At 41.2% G+C, this 12,552-nt stretch overlaps 1 protein-coding gene across 1 annotated transcript in view; it reads right to left on the reverse strand.

Moving 5' to 3' along the window:
- Positions 1-12,552, reverse strand: part of STAB2 (stabilin 2) — a 156,738-nt gene that overhangs the window by 7,907 nt on the left and 136,279 nt on the right. Inside the window, exons 60-67 of the mRNA XM_031937828.1 lie at positions 12,308-12,449; positions 11,843-11,976; positions 6,168-6,333; positions 5,864-5,970; positions 2,996-3,115; positions 2,275-2,415; positions 1,832-1,942; positions 790-918 (exon numbers count right to left, since the gene is read on the reverse strand). Of these exons, the coding sequence (XP_031793688.1) occupies positions 790-918; positions 1,832-1,942; positions 2,275-2,415; positions 2,996-3,115; positions 5,864-5,970; positions 6,168-6,333; positions 11,843-11,976; positions 12,308-12,449 (1,050 nt within the window). The remainder of the gene's footprint in view (positions 1-789; positions 919-1,831; positions 1,943-2,274; positions 2,416-2,995; positions 3,116-5,863; positions 5,971-6,167; positions 6,334-11,842; positions 11,977-12,307; positions 12,450-12,552) is intronic.

Consider the following 12,552-nt stretch of genomic DNA (forward strand, 5'->3'; position numbering starts at 1 on the left):
GAATTCAGATAATGGGCAAGTGTGTGTGTATCTGTAATATAGGATGGGAACAACTGAGAAAATATGTGGCCAGGGATTTCATTAGACCCTAGGGAACAAAAGAGACTCTACATCTGGCCCCAGCCTTCATAACAGAGGTACAGAGAAGTTAATTAGCTTGCCCAGAGTAGTGTGGATTTTAACTCCCTAGAATGTCTCTAATTAGTGCAGCAACCACCTCTCTTTGATTGATTGAATTCTACTCTGTTCCACTCTTGAGAATTCATTTGAGTAGAAGGAGGCAGCCTTCGATGGCAACTTTGTCAACCTCTTCCAAAGGGTTAACCTTGACTGTGGACTATCCGAAGGGGACTTGGGCACTAGACAATATTGGCGCTTCCATTAGATCAATGTTTCATCTCGGTGAAATCATAGGTTCTGATGCCAGTGTTTTAACAGCAAGGACATGACCGAGGGTAAGCGCTAAATGCTTTCATTGTGCTCACAGTGTCAATATTGTTCAGGGACCAATGGCCTCATTTTACAGGTGTGGACAATGAAGCACATGAAATCTTGTCTCCACTGGGGATATGGTTTATGAGTATCACTGTGTACTTATCAGGCGCCAAAGGACCATAAGTAAGAGACAACAAACCTTCCACATTCCCCCTACTCTTGGCCTTTACACCGAGCAAACTTGGTCTCCATCACTATACCCAAGGGAATGGCAACAGTTAATAGAGACACAAGCCAATCTTGGTCTTAGGGTGGCCACAGTGAGCTTCCCCAGACCATTTTATACTTTCTTACCTCAAAATGCTGGAAGCCAATTGTTCTCCGACTGATCCTGAAGTAAGAATATCCAGCTAACGTAATGGCCCCAATGATCAATATGATGGCAAAGAATACACCTGCTCCCAAACCGGCATGAGCAGAAACCTGAGCATAAAAGGAGTGTCTAATGACTGATGTGAAGTAAAATGAGCAGAACCAGAAGGGCACTGTATATAATAACAGCTAACGATCAACTGTGAATGACTTTAGCTACTCTCAGCAATACAGTGATCCAAGACAATTGTGAAGGGCATGATGAAAAATACTGTCCATTTTACAATCTCAGGGAGGGGAGAGAATTTGGAACTCAAAAAAATGTTAAAAGTTATTTTTACATGCAATTAGGAGAAAATCAAATGTTATTTTTTTTAAAGGGCTGTATGAATTGGGGGCAGTCATCCCCCATTCTAGAATTTTATGGCCTATGGAATCTTGGTGATATGGGGCCAGTTTCAATTGTGGTTTTCAATTTTTTTCTCCATTTGTGGAGAGGCTATCTCATCTTAGTGGCACAGTGGCTAGAGCACACAGTTAATAAGTGTCTCTTGTCAAAGGCAGGATTTGAATTCCGTTTTCCCAATTCCAGGCCCAGAATTCTATCCATGATAGTATGCTGCCTCCAGGAAAATGCAATACTAGATCCCGGGAATGAGATTCATACCATCCCTCTACAGCATGTTATTGTTCATGTCTGACTCTTTGTGATCCCATTTGGCGTTCTCTTGGCTAAGATATTGGAGTAGTTTGCCATTTCCTTCTCCAACTTATTTTACAGATGAAGAAATTGAGGCGGAGTGGAAGTGACTTGTCTAAGGTCACACACTAGGAAGTGTCTGAGGTCAGGAAGACCTGATTCCAGGGTCAATGCTTTATCCATTATAACACTTAGCTGCCCTTCAAACCTAGTTCTTTTCAAAGATGGTCCTTTCTGAGCAGAAGAATAGGGTGGAAATGACTTTAGAAGAACAGTAGGTTTACAGAGAATTGATCTCATAGCAAGGGAAAAAACAATACTTACAACTGGTGCAGGAGGTGCTTTCAAAGGCCCTGAAATTATGTGGATTATTCCATTGGAAGCAAAAATATCCCATTGGAGGATGGCTTGTCCATCAACAAATCTGGTTTCATTCTAAGAAAAGGGGAAGACAAATATCTATTGGCCTTAAATTTTTCTTCTCAAATGAGTTCGTTATAAATATCACTATTTGGGGCAAGGTAGATTGTAAACTTCTTGAGGGCAGGACTTCCCCTTTTCTATTTGTATTTCCAATTCCTAGAATGGTACCAAGAACATCAAAAGTATTTAATACATGCACGTGGATTGACTTAAGTCATTTAGCCTGAGTCTCAGTTTGTTCCTCCACGAAATGGGAAGGATGATACTTGGATGATCTTCCTTAGACGGTATCTATAAAAAGGACATTATGAACCATAAAACGTATAAACTCATTTTTTTCTTACTGTGTGAAGTGGGTCTTGCCCATATGTAATCAGCAGCTGGCCTCCTAGCCGAGTCCATAGGGTGGTGCCGTTGGTGAGATCTTCATAAAATAAAGTACTAGCATTGGAGAGATGGTGCTCGATGTCTCTTCCAGAAAGTGTCTAAAAAACAAGTTGGGACACAAGAATGGCATCAATAACAGGCATATGTTTCTCTTTTTAAAGGGAGGCTGATAAAGCCATAATAAAGTGCCCTACTCTTGACTAATGGGCCAGCTGCTGTTTTGAACTCAGATCTTTGTGATTTTGTTAAGGAAGAAATATCTCCTCTGAGTTCATGTAGCAAATAACTGATATAAAATTTATATACATATATAAAACACGTACTTATGTATAATTTGTATATAACATACATGTGTATAGTAAATATATTTATGACATATAAAGGTACATGTGTTTATATGTACAAACATATGTTATATATACACATGCCTCATAATGCAGGACATTGTAAAGGTAAAACCTAGGTTTTATTATTATACTCAAATATAGTTCTAGGCCCCAGAATACCTGAACTGTTTCTAATAGAGCAAAATTATGTCAGAGTTACAGAGAAATAATTATTTTACATATTGCCATCTTGTAAAAGTTAGAGGGTATAGACCCATAATCCTATATATTCCCTAAAGAAATGAACTAAATCTAACAAATTCTGTAGGTAAACCAAATTCTAGGAACTCACCTTGTTTTCCCAGAGTCCATCATTATTTGGCACAAAGAGAGTAGCATGAGTTGATAGATCAGTCAGCTGCTTCAGGAATGCTTTGCCTTTGGACGAGCTTTTGGAATATATCAGAACTTCCTGGGAAAGAGATGGAAAAATTGGGATTAGCCAAAATGCCTCTGGACCAAGGAAGCTTGGGACATGTAGAAGACCAAGAATATTCACCTGGCACTCATTGCGATCAGCCATCCTACCTTGGGTGGAAAGCAGTGTGATATGGTGGACTTCAGATCTGACAGCAGATCTGGGCTTTAGACCCAGTGATTTTCCCTTTAAGGGAAGGACTTTTAAAGTCTTAGAGTATTGCTAAGGACTCAGAGAGATTAAGGTATTTGTTCTTTGTCACACAGCTAATGAGTGCAGGTGGTGGGATTGAGAGACCATCTTTCTTTCTCTTTTTCAGTCTGCATCAGATCATATAAATCTTTACGTGCTTCTCTGCACTCATCACATTAGCCCTTTCTTACAGCAAAGCAACATCCTCTTTATTAATGTACTACAATGTTCAGCTATTTCCTTACTGATAGGCACCTACTTTGTTTCTAGTTCTTTTTTACTACAAAAAAAAATGCTGCTATAAATATTTTGGTGGGTATAAGGACTTTATTTTTCTCAGTGACTTCTAGGAAATATATGCCTGATAGTAGAATCTCTGGGGAACCCAGAATTCTATCAACCTTGCCATCTATGCAAGGCAGCATAATAAGTTACAGGGAGGAGATCTAAGTTCAAATCCTGCTTTTGACATTTACTTCCTTTGTAATCTTGAGCAAATTAAGCTACCTTTGGGCCAGTTTTCTCATCTATCAAATGGGAAAGAGAATTGGATTAGATGATCCTTTCCAGCTTCTAAATTTATGATCTTAAAATCCTCAGAAAATCATATAAGCTCTTTTAAGTCTTAGTTTTCTCATCTTTAAAATGGGAATAAGGACCACTTACCTCACCGGGTTGTAAGGAAAGTACTAGAAAGAAAGGGGGACTACATTTCTGAGATCACAGATTTCTTGAAGTACAAAATTAATAATAATAATTATGATGATAGCTAACATTTCTAAAGTGCTTACTATGTACCAGGCAGTGCATTAAGTGCTTGCAATAATTTCATTTGATCCTGCCTAATAACCCTGGGTGCAGTTATCCCCACTCTAAAGATGAGGAAACTGAGGTAAATCAAGTACTTGCCCAGTCACACAGCTACTACATGTTTGAGGACAGAGTTTAATTTAATTTTTACTTTGGGCTTGGTGCTCTATTCAAGGAATCATTTAGCTGCCTCTAATAATAATGATGATGATAACTGGCATTTATGTAGCGATTTAAATTGTGCAAAGCAGGTAGAAGGCCCCTATCAGTCTCTGGACAATCTCCTGATTCCATCCTTTTTGGTTTAACTCTTAGCTTGTTCCTGGATCTCTGCCTATTTCCTCTGGCCTGGGACTCCTCCTGTCTCAACACTGCTATGATGTCCCCTGCCCTAGGTCACTCATATCCCCCACCCCCAATTTCTCCCTGAAATAGAAGTTGGGGGTGCTCAGAAGCCCACACTTCAGTCAACAATAAGCCATCATTTATTAAGCATTTATCCTGTTAGAGGCAATGGGCAGATACTATACAAGACCGAATCCGATCTTGTGGAATTTCAATATAATTTGCACCTTAGGAACCCAAGGAACCCAAATAGAGTGAACAAAATAGTGAATAGAGTTCAAATTCTGCTTCAGACATTTACTGGCTGTGTGACCCTAGGCAAGTCACTTAACCCTAATTGCTTTCCCCCCCAAAACCCTCAAACAAATAAAAAAAATCCAAATAAGGATACATGTCGATAGATATACCCAGTATCAGTGATCAGGCCATATCTCTACCAAGGGATCATAGTATAATCAGCCGGCAAACATCTATTAAGCACCTACTCTATGCCAAGCACTGTGATTAGGCCAAAAACACATCTCTGACCTTAAGGGAGCTCTAACAGGAAATCAATATGCAAACAACTACCAACAAGATATACTTAGAATAAATTGGAGGTGATCAATAGAAGTAGGGACAAAGATAAAGGAGAACATCTTTCGGAAGATGGGTTTGTAAAAGAAGGAGGAGGAAGAGAAGAAGGAAGAGGAAAAATCATACTGAATAAAGAAGGAGAGAAAGCATACTTTCAGAATAATTCCCCAGTCCACAAAATGGATGGATTGAGAAAGCAATATTAAAATTTAAGGAGAGAAAACTAGACGGACCAGGACAGTATATTTTGATGGATTAGGTCACAGGGGTCCTCAAACTTTTAAAATAGGGGGCCAGTTCACTGTCCCTCAGACTGTTGGAGGGCCGGACTATAGTAAAAACAAAAACTTTGTTTTGTGGGTCTTTAAATAAAGAAACTTCATAACCCTGGGTGAGGGGGAATAATCGTCCTCAGCTGCCGCATCTGGCCCAGGGGCCATAGTTTGAGGACCCCTGGACTAGGACGTAGAAATTGCAGGAGATAAAATATTGGACCTCCAAATAAAAAAGAAGATCCGTTTTTAGCTGAGACTTAAAGGAAGCCAGAGGCACTAGTAGGTGAGGATGAGGAAGGAAGGAGTTCCAGGCATTGGGGAATAGTCTAAGGGAATACTTAAAAGTAGCCAGAGTTCTTTCTACTGTATCATAATGTGCTCTGGGCAAGGTGTCCCACTTATGAAGTGATCAAGCCTGGCCATAGAACTCTGGGCTTTCTATTTCCAAGTCTAGTCTTCTTTCCGTTATACCCAAGTTGCCATCAAACAATCCCCACCGTGGCACCAAGGAAAGGAGCCAACGATTGCCACTGCTCATACTTACGGATAGGAAGTTCGCCAGCGAGGGGAAGGACATCAGAACCTGCAGGAGGTTGCCACTACAAGCGAAGCCGTCTCCTACATAGCCCACCTTGCACGTACAGTTCACATCTGGAGGTCACAAGTACAAAGTTCCCAATGAGTAGCTAGGAAACTGAGGTAGCCCTTTCCCAGGGTAAAACTGTGCCGCTGCCAGCCCGTCCTCAGGTCAGGATGGCGGAGGCGTCCTTGAGCTTTCTGGGAGAACGGCTTGGGAATGGCTCAGCGATGTTTGGGTCCCACCCCCGAGGACTGGGCTGGACTCTTACCCTTCACTCGGTAGCAGAAGACATCCCACTTTTCGCTCTTGTTGGGCCTCTGCCCGTAGTCCACGATGCCGACGAAACCCGAGCCACAGTTCTGAGAGGAGTAAGCGGTCGGATAGGCCACCCTCCCATCACTGAGCCAACCAGCCGAACAGAGATGATACTTGGCCTACAAAAAGTGGAGACAGCCGTGGTCAGAGGTGGAGGTGAAATGAAGTTACTTGCTTTCCCTCCTATAATCTCCCAATCAAATTAGCAGATTAACAAGCATTGATTAAATGCCTACTGTATACCAAGCTTTAAGCTAGGGGCTGGGGATACCTATATGAAGAATCAAACTTCTGGTTCTCAAGGAACTTAAAGGTGATTGAATTCCATTTTTGGCTGCCAGATGGTGGTGCCTTTGAGGACAGCCAGAGTTATTTGCAGTCCACATTGTCCAAATTAGAACAGTTAGGGAGCAAAGCTCTCTTGTGCAGAGCGCGGTTTGCTCATTGACTCAATCCTCTGGCATCTTCCCACCAGGGCACAAGCAACTCAACTGTGTTTACCAAGGGCGCAGCCATGGTCATGCCTCTTGGAGCTTTTGGACAACAGCTGACATGGTGAGAACGGGTCCTAAGCATGGACTTTGGGATGCCCGACTTGGCTTGGCAGCTCCCTGCTCCTGGGAGGGAGGCCGACAGAACACCGGAGCACAGAGCTCGGAGCTGCAGCAGGCTTGGCCGAGGAGGTGTCTGCAAAGATACGTGTGCCCCCCAAGAGTGGGGGGCCGCTAGAGGAGGGGGAGAGTGGCTGAGGTGTCTGTGCTGATCTCCACCCAGACTGATGCCCTTCTAGCCAGGGCAAGGGAGAGACATACAAAAGATAAGAACAAAGAAAATGTAAAGGAAGGAAAAGTAGGAAGGAAGGAAAAGAAAAGAAATAAAGAGGAAAATCTCTCAATTTGTCTTTAAAGTAGAACTTCACTCTGGGCACACAAGTTCTGCTGCTTGCTATATAGTATTAGTGCTTATATTATATAGCATATATTATATATCTCATATAATATATATTCATATATATTAGTGCTGTATACCCAACTAATACTATAATTGGGTGTGCTTATGTCTCTTAAGTGGTTCAATAGAATGGCTTTGGAGTCGGAAGACCTAGATGAGAATTCTGCTTTTGTGATGATCAGCTGTGAAAGACTTAGCTATTCTGCTCAACCTGATGATCCAAGATAATCACAAAGGACACAAGATGAAAAATGGAGGGAGACAGAGCGAGCCACAGAGAACATGTGGACTGAAGCATCTTTTTAAAAAATTATTATTTTATTATTATAATATATATTATACATAAATATATATATTATATTTTTATTATTAGCAGCATGAATACTATGGAGATATATTTTGCATGACTTGACATATATTATTACTATCACATGACTTGTCTTCTCAGTGGCTGAGGGACAAGAGGAGAGAATTTTTTTTCTTTTGTTTAACATTCATTTTTTAAAAACTAAAATTAAAAACAAATCTTAGCTCTGCTCTTCTTCCTTGCTCATAGGACTTTGGGGCCAGAATGAGAAGAGTGGGCTTGGAGAGTCTTAGCTTCAAGCCGCGTTTGATGCATACGGCCTGTGTGATCCTGACAGGTCATTCAATCTCCTCAGCACTTGCTGAGAAGGTGCTGGCTAGTCTGGGTAGAGGAAGCACCTCCCTGAGAGCTCCCCATCCCTGTCTCCTTCACTTGGGACAAGTCACTTCTTCTTTCACATCTGCACAATGAGGTGTGTGTGGGGAATATCCACAGACCTTCCGAGCTCTAAACCCATGATCCTATGGGGTTTCATGCTAGGGAAATATTTTCTGGTAAAGAGGAAATCTGGAGTGGATTATGTCACACACGATTAGTGAGGAAACAGAAGGGAGTTTTGTCCGAGGTTATTGGCTGGCTCATCAAGCCATGCTGTCTCCGTGCCCTAGCGTTTCCAATGCCCTAATGTAAGCCTGGCACCCCTCTGCCCTCAAAGCTAATTTTTGCTGGAGCACATGAGGCCGAATGGAAAATCATATGCTTCCCAGCAGGTAGAAAGCCATTAACTGCATTTCTAGAAAATGTCTTTTAGAGCTTTAAAAACAGCAGGCACGAAACTGTCTTGTGGGTGCCAAGGATAAGCTAAGATGGAAAGAGGCTGGCTGGTATGAATTTCACAGTTTTTTTTAATGTTCAAAAGTGTCCTGCCAATTTCTGTGCTGAGACAGCACTTTTTTTTTTGTTCCATAGCCTGCAGTGGAAGGAGGGAGGGAAAGGAGACAGAGATTGAGAAGAAGGAAGGAGGGGGGGGGGAAAGGAGAGAGAAAGATGAAAAGAGAGAGAAGAGGAGATAATAGAGAGGAAGCAGGGGGGGGGAGAAAGGAAAGGAGGAAGAATGGATGAATGTGTGTGTGTTGAGAGAGGAGGCAGAAATGAGCAGGAACTGAGTATAGCCAGTCTACTCCTTTCTTCTCTACCTCAGGGTATAGGCCACATTCTACTCTGGCACTATTTAGCTCATGCTATTAGCTACTACTCTAATTGCTTTCTCCTTCTTTTTTAAAAAAATCAATTTTGCTGTTTTCTATTGTTTTTTCCATCACTTTCATTGCTTACCATCCCCTTATCCTCTTCCAAAGAGCCATTCTTTATGGTAAAGAACAAAAAAGTTCTGCAAAACTGAAAACAAACCGTACAATTCTGACTTTATATCCAGACCCCCAATCCTCATTATCAGGAAAGAACCGGTACTGGAGAGAAGTACTTCTATTATTTGTTTTCAAGAAGAGTTGCGATTTGGTGGGACATCACAGAGGGCCATCGCTTTCTTGACAACAATGTAATAAATTATCCCTGACTGATTTTCCCTCCTAACTGCTACCTCTCAGAAACTTTTTTTTTCTTCCAAAACTCAGCCTGAGCACAGACTATTCCATGAAGGATCCTCCCTTTCTACTGAATTAAAAATACTCCTTCTCTTTTCAAGTTTCTCTGTATTATGGACATTTCTGTACATGATCAATTTTCTCTAGTAAAATGTAAGCTGCTTGAGGACCAGGACTATCTTGTTTCAATCTTTGTATGCCCCTTATATATGTATGTCCCTGGTCATGGTGGTGTTCATGTTGAGATGGATAAATGAGGTTCAAAGGTTAAATTGGATTCCAGCTCATGGAAGGTTTGAATAGTCTACCTGTAAGTACAGGTGAGCACTAATGATGATATTTTCTTCCTCTTTTAGAATGGCCATAAGTCAATTAATAAAACTACTTAAGCATCTACTGTATGCTGTAAGTTGTGCTAGGGTCTAAGGACATAAGAACAAAAATTAAATAGTCCCTCCCCACAGATAGATTATATTTTGTCAGGAAAGAGAGAAAAAGAGAGGAGGGGAGTGAGAAAAGGGGGGAGAAAAAGGAGAGAGAGACAGAGAGAAGAAAGGGAGGTGAGAGGGAGAGCTAGAGGAGGAGAGAGGGATATTAAGGATTCTTAAGCTGGGGCTTGTGAAGTTTTACAAAAATATTTAGATAACTATTTCAACAAAATTAGTTTTCTTTATAATCCTGTATTTTTAAGCCTTTATATATTATTCTGAGAAGAGGGTCCATAGACATTCTGAGACTATCAAGGAATACATCACTTTTTTATGACATAGATCTCCTTTAAGTAGAAGATGAATTTCACCAAGGTCATGCTTCCTAGGCTGTATACCAAGGAGCCACCCAGCAAGATCTATGGCCAAAGACAAGATCAAAAGAACTAACGACATCCAGAAATAGAGAATGAGAAGTCACAGCTCATCTCCCTAGCAGGTTCTTCCATTGAAGGTTAGCTGATGGAAGTAAGAGTGATTATTTTTGTTCCATTATGACAAGTTGAAATAAAATGAAAGGTGAGGGCTAGCAGAGCTTCCAAAAGTTTTTAAGCCTATGACATTTTCTTGTTTATTCTTCCTTCTATAACTCATTGGTAGTAAGATAAACAAACCATAGGGATTTTGTCCCCAATAGCATCCTCTCCTTGGTGCTGTTGACTCTTATTCATTGGACCAGGAACTGGGAGGTACTTTAGAATCCATCTCATCCAGTTCCCTCAGTTTAAAGAGGGAGACCAAATGACTTGGTGACTTCCCTGAAGTGACCTGCTCAAGGTTATTCAAGGAGTAAATTATAAAACTGAGACTAGAAAACCTGGCAGCTTTTTCCGCTGCCCTGTGACCCTGGGTAAAGTTTATACCTTGGCCAATTCATGTTTACTTAAAGTGCCCTGGTTATGAATGGCGATGTCACTGACATCTGTTTATCTCTCTAGGATGATTAGTTAATGGTCCTTGGCAAATGATGTGTTTTTTTCCCTCTCCTGATATTACCCAGAAAGATCAGATAAAGGCCTAATTTTAGCAACTGAACTAAATTTTAAGTGCGAATTTGAGACTTGTGTCCAAGGCACCTTGGGCAAGGAGGAATGTAATTTAAATCAACCATAAAACAATGAAATGTCAAGCACCAAGTGCTTTCTGGGAGATAGAAAGAGCAAGGACCATTTTGGGGGATGAGAGTGGGGCTTTGTGTCTCCAGACCCTAGTAATGTGCCCAGCATGTATTTTGTTTTATTTTTTTTTTGTATGTGTTAAGACCAGACTTGTGCTCTCATTGGTACAGAGAGCTTCTAATGAAGAAGTCCCATCCACCAAGCGTATCACTTTCCTGAAACTAATAGTCCCTAGGAGTTGTTCAGTCATTCGCCTAGGGTCATAAAATTGTATAAGTTAAAGGGAAATTTGAATCCAATTCTTTCTATCTCTGAGATGGCCTCCACAATGTCACAGCTTCCTCCTCCAGTGTAAGTATTAACTATCCAGTGAATAAACTTGTTATACAGCCTGTATTTTATAAGAAGAGTATAGTGGTACAGATAATAGCAAATTGCAGAGATTCAAAATAAAAGAAGTATTTGCTTTTGGATGGCATCCTGGTAAACATTGAATTTAGGGGTTAATCACACTTTTTGTTGTTGTTGAAAGGGATTTGTGGACCAAAAATGCCTTCTGGAATATTTAAATTCCCCTTCCTTTTATAGCTTGCTTTTTAGAAAAGCGTCTCCTAGAAGTTCTTTTCACATTAGTGTGAATTGCTCCATTTTTTGTCACCTTTAGACTTGAAATATCAGTTACAATCTACTTTTAAAAACTTGTTAATGTGGCTAAAGTTATGAAGAAAGGAATCCTACTTCTTTTTTGACTGGGTACAGTCCTATGATAGCTGGGTTACCCAGTGGATAGAGTCAGGAAGCCCTGAGTTCAAATCCGGCCTTAGACCCTGGACAAGTCACTTAAATCTGTTTGCCTCAGTTTCCTCATCTGTAAAATGAGCTAAAGAAGGAAATGGCAAACCTTCCAGTATCTTTGCCATTTTCCAAATGGGGTCTTGAAGAGTTGGACGTGACTGAAAAATGACTGAATAACACTGTACTGAGAAAGCTTAAGAGGGAGTAAATTTGTTAAGTTATATGAATTTTCAATCTTTATTGTGCCTTGTGTCCTTCCTTATGACACTGTGGACTTTCCTAGCTACAGTTTCCCTCATCTTCTATTTTGGTCCCTCATACCAGATCTAACATGAACGAGCCGCATTTCCAGGCCATGAACTCACCTTCTGGGCGTAGGAGAGCTCAATGTAGGTGGCGATGGTTGCTTCTTCCTTAGCGCACATTTCTCTGGCTTCATCAAAGGTCAACTTGTACTGGCCTTGGGGAGAACGTAGGTGAAAGACGCCGATAGTTGCATCTGAAGGAGAAAAAATAAAACATATGTACTGAGAGATAAATTAACCAAATGGGAAGTCCCCCTCCCATCTCACTCATGCTGGTTGCTTGTAATCTCTTCCTGTCCTGATTCCATGTGCTCCCCCTCTCAGTATCCCAAAATCTCTGTTTCCTTCTAATGGAGCAGTATCTTAAGGTCATTACCCTCTCCCCCACACCATAACAATTAAATTTGTTGATTTGCTGTTCTGCTTGGATACCAGACTCTGGTGACATCTTTCTGGATCCTTCATCTAAGAGTTTTGTGTCCCTAGTTGCTTATCTCCTGCCCTACAGGCCCCTAGGACACTGACCCTGGAAGTGGAGGTCGGCACAGTTGGCATCTGCATGGCACTGCCCATTGTCTTGTAAGCATCGGTCGATGGGGAGCTGTTCCACCACGCAGTCCAATCCATCACCCACGTAGTGGCTTTTGCATTCGCATCTGTGCTTGCCCTGTTGGGGAAGAAAAAAAGCATAACCGTGAAAAGAGCACTTGTTTTCCCCCTACGCCTTTCCCCTGCACTCCCAGGACAGAATGTATATTCAAAAAGTCTGA

Source organism: Sarcophilus harrisii, chromosome 5 (assembly GCF_902635505.1).
Source record: "Sarcophilus harrisii chromosome 5, mSarHar1.11, whole genome shotgun sequence".
NCBI classification, from domain to species: Eukaryota; Metazoa; Chordata; class Mammalia; order Dasyuromorphia; family Dasyuridae; genus Sarcophilus; species Sarcophilus harrisii.